Genomic DNA, 18,302 nt, shown 5'->3' with positions numbered 1-18,302 from the left:
GGAGCCTGTCATTTCACTGTGTCCACGTAAACAGTGAATTTAACCACAATGAGACACGGAAGTGTATTTTGGTTTTGACTTCACAGATTTAGGAGATTACTTCCCTCGCCTAGTCTTCATAACAAATGAAGCAAAATTAATGAATATAAATGCCTGTCGCACAGTTAAGCCTAATTCTGCAGCTCGGAGGCTGCAAAAGGAGTCAGTGAGTGCTTTTTCTAACTTGAAGGAGAAGATGAACAGACTGAAGGACAGGGAGGCAGAAAGGAAGGATGCATCTACCACCCTTCTGAGGTGGTTAACTGAGCCGTATGTAAGAAAAGTCTGTAATGTGGTCACACTTTGTCTGATTTGTACTACTTCCTAGAATTCAGACATGATTTCTCCCCCATTCAAATCTATTTTTATTTCTAGGGAAGCCTGGGACCATGTAACATATTTCTGTTACTCAGATGGTATTCTTCACAGCTCTTACATGCAAACAAAAGCTCATTCATTTCTGGTCAAAAAAGAAACTACTATTACTTTTAGATGGAAGAATTTGACACCACTTAAGAGCTGAAAAAAATTTTTTCTTTCAATTTCATTTTCCCATACAAATAGCCTTGTCATCAAATTCGCTGAAATACTTCTAAGTCAAAACACAGGTTATTTCCAGTCTTGTTTCCTTTTAATTGTTAGGTGCTTGTTCCTTGCCCTTTGCCTTCTCCTTTTGGTCTGTGGCAAACATACACACATCAGACCACAGAGTATTCAAATTTAAAAGGAAAGAGAACTATATTAATATGTTCTGAGAACTAATTTCCTCATGTTTCTTCTGTTGGACTAGATGCTTTATTATACCCTACTTAAAATCGCATTTAATTTCAATTTACATGCAAGGCTACCAAACTGCATGATGTATATCCCTATCAGTTTCTGTATCACTGCGAGACGACCCACTACAGGAGCTGTCACTGCCCCGGCAGTACTTGGTACGAAGGAAGGTGGGACTGTGACATGTACTACCATTGCCAACAGCAGCACCGGCACAAAACCAGTATTAATAGGTCCCAGCCTCACATGACTGTTTCAATGAAATTCCAAAACAAAATGAGAACTATCAGGACAGAACAGTTCTTCTAAATGTATTCCTCTTTGCTGAAGTGTACACAGATGCTGTGTTAAAATTTAATTTTCTTTTTTAAGATGTAATATTAATATGGCTGAGTTTTATGTCAACATTATGCCACACCTGGGTGGCCAGGTGTTGATAATTAATAAGTTTCAGCAAACTTCTATAGTTGTACATGCATATAAAACATTTCCCAAACAAGTAAGAATACTACGTGTCAACTTTTCACTAGTGAAACATCTGTAATTTTAAACAGACTATCATTTCTACTTGCACTATGGATATTTTCACGCATGAAATCCAAAGCCATCAAAAACCATCTGGGTTCACTTTCCGAAATGAAAGGACCACGCAGCAGGCAACTTACCTGTTCCCTGGGGAAAGAGGCAGACCTGGGGTGTCCTGAAGAGGTGCAGGAGTAGCCGACAGGTCATCCTCGCCCCAGGCTCGGCATCCGGATCTCCACAGGCTATGGAAGATGGGACGTGGACATAAGGCATCTGCCCAGGACCTCACAGGTGCCAGTGGCAGGCCTGGAAATGTTCTGCCTCACAGCCCCATTTTAAATGGGAATACAATAATTTCATCAACAGGAATCAGCATTTATGACCTTGAGTCATTAAAAACCAGGAAAGAATAGTACAATTTTTGGTAAGCAAGAGACCTAACCAATGGCAGAAAAGAATACATGGTTAAAATGGCTTTTGACAGTCAAAGCAGAAATAAGAAACACAAATCCAAGCAGAAAGTGAAAAACGTGTGAAGTGGCCAACAAAGAGGACCACAGCTACAGTACTGCAGGGCTGGAGGCAAAGACTATGAGGTCAGGGAGAAAATGCCAACGTCAGGCAGACTGATGCCAGAAGGAAATGCACAATCTGAGTAGATCTGGCAGACATCTGAGCATATAGCGTAGAGCAGAAAAGAGTCGTGAGCAGAAGGTGAGGCTGCATAACAGAAGGGGACAGTGGGCTGCCAGCAGCTCTGATACCACTTGTCATGTGTGGGTTCTCTGATCTAACTTGGCATCTCTCCTTTTGGGAACTGCAGGGACACACGTGCTGCAAGGCACAACAGGCGGCATTTCATACAAGCACGCAGTTCAGGACACACTACTTAATCAATGGAGATTTCTTAAGAAGTCTTAGGTCTTTCATTTTAAGTTTTTCTCTTGGTATGTCCTTACCAGCTGCAAGAAGAGAAGGCAGTGCGACATGCTGAACTACATCTTCCAGAGAAAAGCACTGCCGAGCAATGAGTATAGCAATGAAAGTGGCCAGGGAATCGTGGAACGACAGGTCACTCACCTTGAAGGAAAAACATTGCAAGGCTTCACATAACAGTGCACACACCACTGCCACGATTCTTAAGGAACTAACTAGAAGAATAAACAGTAAAATGCTTACATGTAAGCATCTGTCTCTACGTTTTAATGCATTTCCCAAACATTTTATGGCAAATACTGATAGCTCTTAACTTAATTTTAACAAACACCTATTTCAAATACCACAAATTAATTCTGAAATAAAAAACATTAGTCTTATAAAAAACAGAGAAAATTTTATCATTCTGTAAAAACTGGTAACATTAATACCCATTCCTTAGCTTCAGGACAAGAATATGTCCCCAATGTACACAGCTTCAACCTGTTCCTAAAGGCACGTGTGATCAAACCAGAGATAAATACATGGAATCAGATATTGGATAACATTAGTCACCGTAATCCTGCTGACTTTAACAGGACTACGGTAACTTACGCCAGGTGAGTAAGGAACAGCAAAGTGTACCACCCCTTCTACAATCTAAGAGCCAACACCAAAACATGGTCTTGAAAATAGAGGTAGTTATTCGCACATCCATCAGCATTTTAGAAGAAGTATACAGACATGCCTGCTCCTTTCAAGAAGTACCTCTGATATTCCATCATTTGTAATAAAGAAAAAAAAATTTACAAAGAGATGGATTCTACGTTAACCCTGAAGATGTAGGAAAGAATAAAAATCAATCAGGAATATCATTAAAAGCCTTGAAAACTCAAATGGATACAGGACTAGATTTGTGCTCAGCACTTTGTACCGAACAGAAACCTTACTATACTTCTAAGCGCACCCTAGGTAAAGAGGTTTAACAGGTACTTCAGAAGATATCGAACTTACATCCACACTGCAGAGCAGATCATTGAAACCCCAGACATGATTTGAAGAGCAGCAAAGAGCTTTTACGACCCCTAACCACTCTGAGCTAAGCACCGTGCAGCATGCTGTCAGCTCTGCGCAAAGGTTCGCTATGTCATTAATCCTAGGAAAGAAGAGAAAAACTAATACAGAAGGAAGATATTTTGTAAACAATAAATATTTAGGTCAAAGCAGATCAGTGCTTGGCAGAAGAACTGGTGTTTCCTTACTCAAGGCGGGGGTTTATGTGCAAATGGGATTTATGCTACTGTACACATAACCTGGTGTCACTCAGTTGTGGACAACTGGAGCATCTGCAAAACCAACAGCATGTGACTTGTACCCCATAACTTGCATCCATCCAATCTACAACAGCATAGGACCTTTATTTGGTGTAAACCCTACTTTCGAACGCCCCGTGCTCGTGCCAGCTTCCCTACCCGTGCTGAGCTGCCCAGGCAGAGGGATGGAGCACCCAAACCCCGGCTGCCTGCAGCCCACCACGGCAGATGACCTGCCCCTCTCTACGGGGCACACTCCGGCCTTTCCTCAGTGCTGCCGCACAAACGGCAGCTCCATCCTCTTTCAGGCAAAAGCGTCACGGGGAAGTGGCGCGCGTGGCGCACCGCTCCCCAGCCCCCGGGTCGCCCGTGCCATCTCACGGCGGGAGCCCTCCCTCCCCGTGCCAGGCCAGCACCGCTGTTCAGGAGGGAGGAGAGCGCCACAGAATCAACTGGCATTCATGAATTTTGCTGCGTAGATCGCATACGTGTAACGTGTGATTCAGTGTATGATTCAGAGTTATGTAACATTTAAAAAAACAGAGCAGAGTTGACTCATCCCAGTGCAAGTTATTTTTTTCTCTGTTTCACAGTGAAACTCGTTTGGCCACATTTAGATGTTCCCCTTTGTTGCTCTTACAAAACTGCTTCCTCCCAGCTGCTCTGCTCTGCCAAGGATGCCCCGCATTTCACAGAATCACAGAACGGTTTGGGTTGGAAGGCACCTTACAGACCATCTAGTCCAGCCCCCCTGCCACGGGCAGGGACACCTTCCACCAGAGCAGGTTGCCCAAAGCCCCGTCCAGCCTGGCCTTGGACACTTCCAGGGACGGGGCAGCCACAGCTTCTCTGGGCGACCTGTGCCAGTGCCTCACCACCCTCATCATAAAACATTTCTTCCTTATGTCCGAGTTAAATCTACCCTCTGTCAGTTTAAAATTGTTGCCCCTTGTCCTGTCACTACAGGCCTTGGTAAAAAGTCTCTCTCCATCTTTCTTGTAAGCCCCCTTTATATACTGAAAGGCCGCAAGAAGGTCTCCCCCACATCCTTCTCTTCTGCGGGCTGAACAACCCCAACTCTCCCAGCCTTTCTTCACACGAGAGGTGTTCCAGCCCTCGGACCATTTTTGTGGCCTCCTCTGGACCTGCTCTGGACATTTCAGAGATGGCTTCATACTGGGGACAGGGAGAAGGATACAGGAACTGCACACACTTCGTGCAGGAGTCAATCAGAAAAGAAAAGAAAAAAAAAATCCACAATTTCCTTGAGTTTTGTGACCTGTCAGCAACCTTAAAAAAGACTGTCAGGCCTAAAAAAGACATCTAGGCCTAACTATCAAGACCAAGAATTTCTTAATAAAAATTGGAACAGAATCAGAACAGAACACCAAGTTCTGGTGGTTTTGATTGTGTAAGAGGAATAAAGGTGCTGGGGACAGAGGCAAAGGCTAGATCCAAAAATCAGTGCCGGTTTCACCCTGTATCACAGACTCCGCAGAATGGAAAACCTGGGTGAAACAGTTTCAACACTGCAGTGCTACATTTGCACAAGAAGGCAGAGTTTGTACCTTCACACGCTGGAAGGAGGAAGCAACTGAGAGAAGAACATCTGAACTATGAATGAAAACATACTGCCAGTGTAAAACCCCGAGACGGATGTCAAGCTGTTTTACTGCAAGGGTTCTTCGCTATACTTCGTGTCAGCACCTTGAGATCATCTAAAAGATCTAACATAGACTTAAGACCCAAGAGGTGTCAGGAGGATCAGCCCACAGCTCCACCTGGCTGGGACAGGAGCCAGCGCCTGCTGGTGTCGGAAGACAACCGCAGCAAGACAGCGCTGACAGCCTGCTGGAGCGCAGACCTCATCCTCCACTCTCATCACCGGAGATCGCCTTGGACTGCGCCCCAGGAGGTCCAAGCTACTCTTAAAATATCACTGACAGCTGCTGTAGCTCTAGTGGCTTCTATCCAACAAAACTCTCAATACTTTTTAAAACATATTTTTGGAAAATCTATATATTACCTATGAAGATGAATTCCATAATTAATAAATTACACCTTTAATAAATTAAACGCCGATTGCATCAGAAGAAGGAAATGACCTAATGCAGAACCTTCCCTCGTTTACAGGCTTCTAATAAGCAAAGATAGTGCTGAGCTGTTCTGCCTGACAGGGCACCGCTGCTGATAACAAAAAGCCTCCTGACTGTCTTACAGCAAGTACTGCCTACTTGCTACTCCCTCCTCTTAAATTATGCAGATTGATTTAATGACATAACTCAGAGGAAACTTACTCAATACATTTTCAGCAACCAGAAAGAGTAATGAATGCAAACAATTGCAAAAAAGACACAAAACAAAAAGGTGAAAGGAAACCTCATCTATACCGTGTAAAAGTCCATCCAGTTCCGATGCCAGCACGGTTTGCCTTACCTTCCTGCATCTTGGTGCCCCATGCACACATTCATTAGCGCATTGCAGACAAAGCTGTAGCGGTTGGCTGCGTTATCGCTCAGGATCTTGCCCAGCATCGAGTAGTTAATGCTGTGAGCAGAAGGATTCTCGATAAAATCTAGCATGAACTCTGGGTCCCACAGTAAATTGGAATTTGACGGCTGAACATTGCTGTATATTGTTTGCTTCACCTTAGAACAGGCACTACTGAGGACCAAAAAAAGAGAGAGTTGCCAGAAAACATACTTTGCAGAAATACTGTTGAACGCACCATGTGGGATTAGAAAATCCTAGTTTGGTTACCATCCTGCACACATTTTCAAACCAGAAAATAAGGCTGATACATCAATTTCATTCAAGTTTTCCTGCAAATAAAGTCTCAAGTTCCCAAATTGCTTCTATGACATTTCCATGACTGAAGTTGTGAGCAGCTGGCCAAGGACCACACGTTCATTCCTCACTAGCAATAACGTCCTGGAGCATCAGATGCCTCTCCACGAACTGTAACAGTGCTTATAACACTGCTCCCCCTCTTTATGTGTTATGACCCAGTGAACTGCAGTGCTGGTAAGAAGAATTAATTAAGGAAAAATGAGAAAACTTATCTAAATTAAAAACTCTACATTTGGTAATAATGTGACATTACGGACAACTTTTTGGAAGGTGAAATCAGTAAACAGAGAAAAGATACCTAAAGGTCATATTTTGACATTAACAATTACGACAAAAGGTCAAGAAATGTTCCAGGCTAGGAATACCTACATGTTAATTGGCTTTCTTCAGGGGAAAAAAAAAAAAGGTGTTAGTGAAGAATGCAAATTTCACACACAAAATGTTCTAAGGAGCATTCGTCTCAAGCATTGGGTTTCATACCACAGCTGGAAATAACATCCATATGGACAAACTTCACTAATTATCCCAACTGGGAAGACTTCCTTATTACCGAAAAAAACCTATTAATTGAAACTAACTTCAAATACATGAAACCTTTGGAATTTTTTAGAACTCCACTGGCCCCAGGATGAAGAGACAGAGGAAGCACTGTGCCGCCTGGAAGGCATCTGTGACCTGAGGAAGGAGCTCGATGCGCACGTGCACATCGCCTGGACGCGGGGCTGGGAGGGCAGCCCTGGGGACACCCCGTCACTGCGCAGCCCCTGCACACCGCCGCTCCTCATCCACGATCCAGGGCAGGAGGAAAGGGCCGTTAGCCGGATAATTAATCTACACGAAGGGTAATGCCTGACGTTAACCCTTTGCTCTAACAGCCAGTGTAACAGCAAAGAAAGAAAACCAACCAGTGGAAATCAAACACCCCACACCTCAAAGAGCAGGCACTATTTAAATGGGCTCTGATGAACCAGCGTCCTGGGCACATATACGTCCCCGACACTCTGTCATCACAGCGTTTACCTACACTTACCCCACGGGTCACAGAAAGAAAGGTCCAAAACCCAAACAGTACGATACTGGGTACGTGAGCAAAGCAGCCTCTGAAACTGTACTTGCACAAGAAGTAACGCTGGGGGAGTGGTCAGATGATAAGATTAAAAAAAAAGTGAACGAATGATTTAAAAAAGGAAGTTTAGTGAATACAACTAAATATACCAAGCATACTAAACCTAAACATGCAGCTCACTTAGTAAAACCCAGTCATGAGAAATACTGCAGATGATATTAGAAGCCATTTTGAAGCACTGCAACATAAGGAAGGTAAGTCTCTAAATTTGAACATTTACGAACTGTACTTTATTGTCGCTTCAAATTGACTTAGAGAGAGAGAAATAGCCAGACGTACGCCGTGCTAAAAAGGAGCTAAAAAAGTTGCCGTGTACAGACAACTGGTTTTGGTTTTGTTTCAATTGTAGCAAGGAAACCAAGAAGAAAACGAGTGTAGTGCTGTTACCTTATACACAACTGTTTAAAAATGTATGCATACGTTTTATTACCAGTTTTCGGAGAATTTCTAACTCCACTTGTCTGAAAAAAGGGGTTTCAAATCAAGTGCTGTATATCACATATTTAATGTATTATTTAATATCTTTACTATCTCTATATTACTAGATGATGTTTTGATTTGCTATTGTAGGTTAGTATTAATAAAAATGTTATTTTTTATTGCGTTACTGAACTTTAGGTTTTAAGTAGAAAAATGCACATACAGTCAAGACGCTTCTGTAGTTCTTCTGTATTTCATATTTCTTTTTCTTAGTGTTTCTCGTATTAAATGCTACTGTTCCCATGTATTTGTAAACCTATTAAAATATTAAGATTATTACTGAGAACTCTTTTCCTGCTCCCTATGAAATGAAAACCACAAATCTGAAATACGCAAGCCAAAACCAGGTATATAAACTAGGAGGGGAAGCTGTAACTGAAGTGGTTTGTAACTCTCACAAGATGCGTATTTGCATATGAAAGGTTTCTACTCCCCCTTTAAAAAGTAAAAGCCAAAAATACAGCATATGGGTACCTAAAATATTTTTTTAATTTAAAAATCAAGGAACTGAACATTCGAGCATAAAACTTCACAAACTCAAACATGTTTGTGCCTCTCCCCACATCAAAGGAAATATTTAATAGAATATTACGGCTGTGTCAGCTAAGATTTTGTTGTTTTCCATCCACCGTGGTATGTATTACAGCCAATTTGCTAATGCATTACAGAAACCGAATCAGTCACATCACCATCTGTGAAAGCAAAGGTGTGCAGGGAGGGGGTCCGATGCTGCGCGGCAGCTGCCTCGGCAGCCGACCCGACGCTGACGGTCCCCGCTTCCCTCGCCCCACGCCTGCTCGCTGCGTGTGAGCGCTGCTTGCTGCAGCAACCCGCTAAGCTGACCACTGCTCCTCAGCCTCTGCTCCTCCACGGCAGGTACTGGCACAGCGCGAGGACTTCACAGGCTCAGGACCACACGCTGTGCTGCCACGCTGGCACGGGCAGGAGAACTGCCCCAGTACAGGTAAAGCAGCAAAGGCAACGGCGTGTTTTCCACGGAAAGCAAACCGAACTGAAACCACAGCAGCTTGCATCAGTCTACAGGCTAGGCAGCGGTGAGAAAAATCCTGTTACCACCCACCTGAAGAGGTCTCCAAACTTGCTTCTCAGGTGACTACAGGACACGTACAGATCATAGAGGTAAGCTAAAATACACCTTTCTGGGGAGGAACACTCTGAGGGATTAACGACGTGCTTTACCACCCCGCACAACCTGCAAAAATAAAAGCATTCTGAGTTCGTTCCCACGCACCTTAGAAACGTGTCTCATATTGTTACATACCATATAAACCCCACCATCAGCTGGGCAACGAGATGACGGTCCTTGCATCTACGGGTTAACGGGGTTCATGTGAAGTTTGGTGCCACCTGTGCGCTTGCCCAGGCCCCAGGGAGGACAGGACACAGAGGCACTCGGGCAGCCCAGGGCAGAACAGGGTGAACGGGCAGGAAATCAAGATACACGACTCCCTCCTTTCCCTAGGTTCCAAAGTGTGGACGTCCCACCAGCCCCCAGCAGCGGGGAGCAGGCTGCAGAGGGGAGCCATCCGCTCCGCTCACCTGAGCTCGCTTACAGCCTTCCAATAGCAGTGTGATAGTTGGTCTCACTAGCTGAACCTTAACGCTTTTTTTGCCTAAAAGAACACCAAAAATACTTTTTGGAAAACTGTAGCCGCCACAAACCCTTCAAAGACTTGTGCAGTTTGCTCCGAGTTGAGGATGAGGCAGGCATGGTAACGCCGCAGAACGGCGACGATGCAGACGCACAGCCCCGTTGTGTAGCTTCCTGCCAGGCTGGACGACTTCAGCAGCAGCTCTGCCTCCACAACGCTCAGCTCGTTCAACAGCTGAAAACGCATACACAAAAATAGTAGCCTGAAGATAACTTCCAAGTTAAACATGTAAAATGGGGGGGGGGGATTAAGGAAAAACTATATAGCAAACAAAAATGAAATTCCTTACTCACTACAGAACAAGGCAAAGAGGGAGCAAAATAAACTGTTAAGTATAAAAAACATCCCTCAGAATTGCTCTTCAGAAATACATGGCATTTCTGGCACCCAGATGCTTTACTGTGTAATATGATGGTTCCGTCTGAAACAGTGAAGCCCATCCTAAAATACTTTGTGCTAAAATAATCCAGAATTTTATTAATTGTGAAAGATTTAAAAATAAAATACATCTATTGAGTCTCCATAATTGTCAAAGTAAGGCAGAAGGGGAAGTAGATCTGGCACTCTGTTTCAGAGGTCAGGAAACTGAAACAGATAAAAGTGCATGGCAGCAAATCAGGAGGATGTGCAGTTCAGCTCTTGGGGTTTTTTCCTGGTTTTACTAAAAATGTATCACAGCTTTATCCTGACATAACCCCCGCAAAAGATGAACTCTGTTTACCTGTATTGCAAAGTCTAGAAGTCCATTGATATTCAGTGCTGGCTCCATGAGATCAAAGATGAGCTGTATATGGTGAGCCAAGGGAAGGTGGTATGATGTTCCTGAGGCAAAACTAGTTATCTGTTCGAGAACATTGCTGGAGATCTGTGAAAATAAATGTCGAAAAGTCATATGGTGACTGAGGGCTTCTCAGATACACTAGCGCTCCAAAAATCCCATTTTATAACTGCTAATAGCAAGTGACAGCATTTTGCAGATAAAAGCACTAACAAATCATGCATGAGTGTATCTATTACTCCACTATCCTGCAAGTCAGTCATAATGCCGTTTTGTTTTCAAAATTGACAACACAGAAAATGCTGTTCTGCTGCTTTACAGCTGCGTCAAACTGTTCTTAACATCTACAAGACTGATTTTCATTCTGTGGGGTATTCTGCTTTAAAGAAGAGGCAAAATAATTTTTCTTTTCATCTTACTGCATTGTGATTTTTTATTGATGGTTTTCAGATCCTTAATAATATGTTATCCTGCAAACAAAACATGTAATGATTCATTCAAAAGACCAGATCCAAAGATGTCTTATAAAGTAAGTATCAAACCCGTACCTCTTTTACTTTGTTTCTCATGTTAGCCTCTAGTTATTAAAATACATTTAAAAACAGTACCACCTGACAAAGCGATGAAATCCTATGCCAATACATTTGCACGCTTACAAGTCCTAATATAGACCAGGAAAACTAGGCTTGTCATTTAAAACAAATTATTTATGTTCTCCAGTCAGCCACAGCTTTTTAACAGTAAAGGTTGACTATAAATTCTAATATTCAGGAAAGAACAAACTGAATTATGCACCAGCTTCTCAAAGAGACATACTCAGTTCGTTGCATGAAAACACAGAAGAGTTCACTGTCCTTCATAAACACAGATACAGTCACATCTTACACATATGCAAGAGATCGGTTAATAACGTATCTAATTTGCCAACGAGCCCTAAACAATACTGTTAATGGAAATTTATGTAAAATTTATTTCCAATTTTTCATTAAAAAATCATGACATCTATAATAATCCAGAAAGCTTCTTGCAAAACAAACAAAAACCCCCAAACAAACAAGCCAAACCAAACCCTCAACTATCTCCTGAAGCAGGTATTTTCAAATACCAAGGCAGCATTTTTTCTCTTGCCTTTGAAGCAGTGCACTGAAAATCCTTGATATACACAAAACACTTCTAAAAACCTCGATTTGCTTCCTATTTGATATCCCTACAGCAGAACGTAAAAGGCTACGATTTTATACAAGGGAAGTACCTGAGATGTCACCTGATGTTGATCGAAATAGGATAGTTGCTGTAGTTTTGTGAACACAGTCTCTAGAGTTGGAAATGCTTCTTGTTTGGTCTTCCTGGCTTTTTGCCCTTCATCCCCAACTTAACAGATAAAAAATTATTTTGGTCATTTAATATTTAATGGAGCCCTAGTAGTTTTGCATTATTACTAATTTAAAAGACAATAAAAATCTTAATAAGCTTTACTCATGACTACATAAAACCCTACTTGCCTCGGTTTTCCATTATACTTGGGACAAATGTACGCCACAGCATGTAACAAAATCAAAGCTACTTCGAGGTTATTCCGATGCAAAAAGGCGGCACCCAAGAAAAACTGGAAAACAGCCATAGTTTTACTAGGGGGGTAAGGAATATGTATCACTCGCTGGCCAGTATCTCATATTCCAGGCTTAGCCTAACGCAAGTGTTTACAGCCAAGCGCTTATAATGGAAAATAGGGATTTCGAGCCACAGTGGCCCTTTGCCGTCCCGGCGCAGCCGTAAGGCAGGCCAGCAGACTGCACTTCGTGCGGCGGGACTCTGCTCAGTACTTCACCCAGTGACTGCGAAGGGGATAAAAGCCAAATTACGTGACCAACATGCACGGCTCCAGACAACTTGCTGAGCACCTCACAGCTCCCGTGATCTTCGCTACAGGCTACCATACAGCAGCGTTAAAGCATTTACCACCCATTTCAGTAGTACTCTTCTTATTCAGAATTTTGAGGATGTCTTTGGTAATCTTCTTCAGCTGATGCCTTGCTTCATCACGCTCCTTACCAACACCATAAAGGAGAATCATGCGCTGGTTACACTCATGACTTGAAGATTCATCCTGAAAAGACCAGATATGAGTGAAGTCTCTTTTCTTTTTTCTGTCATCGCCTCCAGAAACCCAACCCGAGTAGCCCAGACTGCAAGAAACGATAACTAACTCTTCGTCACAAAAAGCATCTCCTGTGGGTATCAGTGTGGAGGAAACAGTGCCAAATGAAATCACTAAAGAGGAGGGTAAAAATACAGAGGGAAAAAATGTAATCTGATCTTACGAATTCTGTATGTATCTATAAGGACAGAGTCAGAGGACGCATACGGATGTCCCCTGGATTGGTATTCAGTAGCAGATTAGTAAATAGAAGACAGATGTCTAGAAACTCTGTGACATTTCCCTTATTATGTACAAGTCCATTGAAAAAAAGATGCAGCCCAACTCCTAAAATTCTATTCTGCACATCCCAAAGAAATCGAAATATGTACAGTTTATTTAAACTGTAATGGTTATATTTAGTCTTTTAATAAAATGTATCATATAATGTTGATGCACTGTATATAGCTTAAAAACTTGGAGCACTGCTCTGCAAGTCGTATAAGGTATAAATATTTTGTTCAGTAATATACTTACCTTCTCCAAACTAACCAATCACTACTTCTTTCAACTGCTTAAAAAATTTTTTAAAAATAAGGCTGTGTACAAAAGTAATACTAAAGAATCGCAAGGCAAAAAGGTAGTAGGCGGGAGTGCAACTCTACACTCAGAAAAGCTGCACAGTCTTACAAAATACATGCTCTCTTTTAAAAATAGTGACTCTGTCAGTAGGTCAAAAGCAGGAAGTAAACCTCTAATTACTTTTAAAAATTCTGTTTCTCTCTCTTCTAGAGGAAACAAAAGCAGAAGCACTGAGAGCGTCACCTGGAATTTGCAGCTGTCTCTGGCTAAGAAACCAGTTCAAAGGCAGAGGAAGGGCTAAGTCTCCGAACTGGGATGCACAGCTGCTCCTCCAGCCTCTCCTTGCTCCGTGGGATTTACGCGTGAGCACACGGTGAAGAGCTAGAGGAACTGCGAATGGCCCTCCGTCAGCAACACTAGCTTCCCATCACAGGAAATACCCAAGCGTTCCATCGCTTCTCAACAGTGCACGACGGTAATCTTCTCCTTGATTTTGGGGTGGGGGGACGGCGTCTGATTTTGCATGCTTAGGGAGTGCTTATTTCATTAGGATCAGATTTGGCGGCTGAATCTGTTACGTGCTTCAAAGCATAAGCCAATTTATTTCTGTCTTACAGATAGAAATAAAACTTTGCAGCTCTGTAAGGAAGACATCAGGGATGTTTGGGCATTGGCTGACAAAGCACCGACTCCCCTGAGTGCCTTATTTTACAAAGGCAGAGATCATACAGAAATATAGCAATTTTTACAATTGCATCGCTACGCACCTGGAAGTTACTTCTTTTGAAAAGCAACACTGACTGATTCAACATCCCTGCCTGGCTTTCCCAGGCAACCAGTTCGGATCAGACCTGATCTGATCAAGGTTTTTGGACTAAGAGGAACAGTTTTCAGCCCAGCCCCTGTTACCAGTTAGGCGGCTGCCAGCCGCTCAGTGTTTGTGGATGACTGGCCGGCCGACGCGCTCTTGGTTTCGTGGTAAGAGCGGGCTCGGAGGGACGCAGCGCTGTGCAGGGGCCTCAGCAGCGACTTCAGGCAGGCGCTCGCTGCAGGGCACGGGAGGCTGCAACGCCTGCGCAACTCCTGCGCGTTGGCTCAAGTCAGTGAAGTCTTAAATTTATTTGCAGCACCAGTAAAGCAACTGATTTAGGAAAATGACAGGATAAACCATCAAACTAGAAGTAAGGGCATTCGTGAATACCTACATAAATAAAGCTACAAATAACCTCAGACTTCGCTGGCAAATGTGTAACCACTGAAGTAACGACACCATTAGCTGTCCAAGTGCGAATATGTAGGGTTGAAGAGCAGGTACTCCTCTCCCACTTTCTTCCCCTTGGAAGCAACAAACTGGGACTTTGTGGGGTGCCACATCCATCCCTTGAGTAGCCGGGTGAAATGGCAGTGGCCTGCGAGCAGCTATTCCTGGGATCCGAGCAGGGGCGGGGGGGGAAGGCAGAGATCGCCTTCAAGGACAACCAAAAGCGAGGCTAAAATAACGCCGCTGGGAGAGACAGACGGCCAGCCAAGCAGAAATAGAATGAAAAGGGGCATTTGCTTCCTTTTATTTCAGCCTGGCACTGTTAAATCTGCAGTCAAAATGAGTTTCAATGCTATCCCTTTCCGCACCGGGGAAGATGCAGAAAGGGACGCTTCTCCCTCCGCCCTGGGAGGAGAGAGGCAGTTTGGGCAGACGTGTGTCAGACGAGCGAAATCGCAGCCCGGCCAGCCCGTGTGCGGCACAACGGCCTCACCGAGAGTGCCACCGCAGCCCTTCCACCCCATGCGGACTCGCGGCCCTCGCCAGCTCCTCTCTGCCGCCAGGCCGTTGCCCAAGGCGGCGCAGCCGGGCCAAGCCCAGCCAGGCCAGAGCCCGCGGCCCAGCTCAGGCCTCGGCGGCTGTAACGCCAGGGGCAGGGCCGCGGGGGCCGGGAGGTCCACGCCAGGGCCGCCAGCCCCGCACCGCAGCCAGCGAGAGCTGCGCCGTCACCAGCGCGCTCGCACCAGGGAGCAGGCGGCACACGGCCGGCCGCGCCGCCCCTGCAGCCCGCCGCCACGCCGGCCCCTTGCCCACCCCTGCAGCGCGGGTCTCGGGGAAGCCGTGTGGGAAGCTCAGGAGGCTGGTTAGGATGGAGGGTCACCTCAGCATTTCAGTCACTGAAGATCAAACCAGACCACCTTACAAACACGGCTACATCTAGTGCTCTTCTCCTGTAGAAACCTCGGTAAAATAAACCTCGGTACCTACATTTACCTACATCCTCGGTAAAATAAACCACAACTTACAGCAGTCAAAATCCCCAGAGAAATGTTCCCAACACAAAAATTAAAAGTAGACTAAAATGGTTGAAGTCGTATGACAGGTACAACTCTCAACTTCATTTTTCTTCTTTTTTGTTCTTACAGGGAGGGGGGAAAAGACAAAGTGCAAATGAAAGCCAACTTCAGCCACTCTAGAAACGACAGCAACTGCACCAGCGATAACAAAATCAGTCAAGTCATTTTTCCTTTGCTTTATACAATTCTGTTCCTGGTGGGTATCACCATGAACGGCCTGGCAATGTGGGTCTTTTTTAAAATATCCAGTAAATCCAATTTCATCATCTTCCTCAAGAACACTGTCATTTCTGACCTCCTCATGATCTTGACTTTTCCATTTAAAATCCTTAGCGATGCAAAGTTGGTATCATGGGTACTGAGAGGATTTGTGTGCCAGGTCACCCAGGTTGTATTTTACTTCACCATGTACATTAGCATTTTGTTTCTTGGTCTAATAACTATCGATCGCTACCAGAAAGCCACTTCGCCGTTCAGAACATCAACACCAAGGAGCCTTTTAGGTGCCAAGATCCTGTCCACAGCAATTTGGGCATCAATGTTTGCTCTTTCATTACCCAACATGATTCTAACGAACAAGAAGAAAACGCCTAAGAACGTAAAAAAGTGTGCTCTCCTGAAATCTGAGTTTGGCTTAGTCTGGCACGAAATCGTAAACTATATTTGTCAACTTATCTTCTGGGTTAATTTAGCAGTCATAGTTGTATGCTACATACTCATAAGTAAAGAACTGTACAAATCCTACAAAAGGACAAGACGCACAGGAAAGGCATCCAAAAAGACTGTAAATCTGAAGGTTTTCATCATTATCGCAGTGTTCTTCATTTGTTTTGTGCCGTTCCACTTTACTAGAATCCCCTACACATTGAGCCAAACAAGAGACGTTTTTGAATGCTCTGCTCAGAACACCTTGTTTTACCTGAAAGAGAGCACGCTGTGGCTGACATCGCTAAATGCTTGCCTAGATCCATTCATATACTTTTTCCTCTGCAAATCATTTAGAAAGTCCTTGCTAGACATGCTGCGCAAGCACACAGCATCGTCAGAACTCAGAGCACGGATAAAGGAGCAGAACGAAGGAGATGACACAGACGAGACACCACTCTAGAGCTAAGAACTACCCATACCCCTTCTTGGCCGCATATGTTTATTGGTGGGTGGAAGCAGCACCTACCCTGAGGAACAATATCTAGAATTTCACCCGCTTCTTTAGAAATTGTCCCACAGATGAAGCACAAGCACCCTGGAACCAACATCACTGCTTGCAAAAATGGTGAAACTAGAAAGCTTGAATAAAACAAGAGCACCACCTGATCACAACCTCCGTACTCGCCAGAATTGCTAGGAAGAAGTTGGAACTTATAGGTGGAGCTGTGAGGAAAAATTAGAACAGAGTCATGAAATGCTACAGATGAGATTATGAACTGCAAAGATTTTGCAGAAATAGCTTAACTTGGGCCAGAGTAAAGTCCATGACAACACAAGATCCGGGAAATGCAAATAAAATCCACAGTGAATATGATTTTTAAATACAGGGAGTCATCACCTTGTACGCAACTGGTAGACAAACAGAAATATAGGATATACGTAGATAAGCTGTTTATCTGTGCAGATTTTTGGTAACAGAATAACATTTTGCTTATCTCATTATACGCTTGCTATTCTTAATCTATTGACCAATAATTAATAGTTGTATGTCGGAGGAAATTATTTCATAATCAGGCTTATCTTGATGTGAGTTAAATCTTCAAATATTTCACCTTACGATATGAATAAACAAAAATGTACACTTCTATAGAGAACAATGCATTATATTAGAAAATATACAAAGACTCGATTTACAGAATACTTAGATCTTAGGGAAAGAAAGGCTCATGGTAAAATCTTTACTGATTATTAAGGGCAGCTTTTTTGCACTGTATGAAAAATGTAACCACTCCCCCTTTTTCATTTGGAAAAGTTGAAAAAAAAAAACAAACCAAAAAACCCCCAGGGAAGTATTTTCAGGTACACAACATTTTCAGGTATCGTAACAACCACACATGAAAAGGAGCCTACGCTATTGTAATAAATTATGGTTCATTTATCATCGCTGCAAAGCAGCTCCCATTCAGAAATATGTTTCACCATCATGCAAGAGCTCAGCCCTGCCAAAAGCCATTGCCTGTCTCCCCCTCTCCGGTACTTATCTGTGCCTGGCAGGGCACCGGGCGTTTTTGCGACCGATACCCAATTTCCTAAAAAGTTAAAAGACAGTTCACTTACTTTAGCACTCAGCCTTAGAGTTTATGCATCTCTTATAACCTGCCTGGATGAATTAAACATTTTACAAAACGCTTTGTGCCCCGCTTATGCCGGTATATGCACCAACACTGATTGCAATCAGTAGCTGGGTTACACCACAGAAAAGAGGGCACCATTATTTCCCCGGAACCAGCGCTGCCGGTCACTCCAGAGCCCTCTCCACAACCAGCCCCACGGGGCCCAGGCCTGATCAGCTCCAGCTGATGCCCAGAAGGGAAGCGTCAGATGCCCCACTTCCACCCAACGCTCATTCCCCACATTTTCGGTACCTACATATGGAGAGAGAGCGGCAGTTATCTGGCAGATGCTCCTCCCGATCAGATGAGCTGTTCGGACAACAGACAGTGCAGCTATCTGTGCACCGTACAGCAGTCCCCGACAGGACAGGCGGAGGCACTTAGTACTGCCTCTTTCGGTCGGGAACAGTGTCAAGAAGTCAGTTTGGAAGAAAACGTGGAAGATGCTG

At 43.8% G+C, this 18,302-nt stretch overlaps 2 protein-coding genes across 2 annotated transcripts in view; one reads left to right on the top strand and one right to left on the bottom strand.

Moving 5' to 3' along the window:
- MED12L (mediator complex subunit 12L) overlaps nt 1-18,302 on the bottom strand; it is a 157,249-nt gene that overhangs the window by 34,895 nt on the left and 104,052 nt on the right. Inside the window, exons 16-24 of the mRNA XM_075506714.1 lie at nt 12,436-12,583; nt 11,729-11,847; nt 10,420-10,563; nt 9,709-9,872; nt 9,107-9,238; nt 6,006-6,233; nt 3,271-3,412; nt 2,301-2,421; nt 1,482-1,583 (exon numbers count right to left, since the gene is read on the bottom strand). Coding sequence (XP_075362829.1) covers nt 1,482-1,583; nt 2,301-2,421; nt 3,271-3,412; nt 6,006-6,233; nt 9,107-9,238; nt 9,709-9,872; nt 10,420-10,563; nt 11,729-11,847; nt 12,436-12,583 — 1,300 coding nt within the window. The remainder of the gene's footprint in view (nt 1-1,481; nt 1,584-2,300; nt 2,422-3,270; nt 3,413-6,005; nt 6,234-9,106; nt 9,239-9,708; nt 9,873-10,419; nt 10,564-11,728; nt 11,848-12,435; nt 12,584-18,302) is intronic.
- On the top strand, nt 15,590-16,640 carry P2RY12 (purinergic receptor P2Y12). The gene has a single exon (XM_075506721.1). It carries the CDS (start codon nt 15,627-15,629, stop codon nt 16,638-16,640), a length of 1,014 nt encoding a protein of 337 aa, XP_075362836.1. The 5' UTR covers nt 15,590-15,626.

The sequence above is a fragment of the Mycteria americana genome, chromosome 7 (assembly GCF_035582795.1).
Source record: "Mycteria americana isolate JAX WOST 10 ecotype Jacksonville Zoo and Gardens chromosome 7, USCA_MyAme_1.0, whole genome shotgun sequence".
In the NCBI taxonomy this organism is placed as follows: domain Eukaryota; kingdom Metazoa; phylum Chordata; class Aves; order Ciconiiformes; family Ciconiidae; genus Mycteria; species Mycteria americana.
This window is presented reverse-complemented; position numbering and strand designations above follow the sequence as displayed.

Excerpts from the sequence above, each read along its gene's own strand:
- P2RY12 (XM_075506721.1), top strand. The coding sequence starts at position 15,627 with ATGAAAGCCAACTTCAGCCACTCTAGAAACGACAGCAACTGCACCAGC.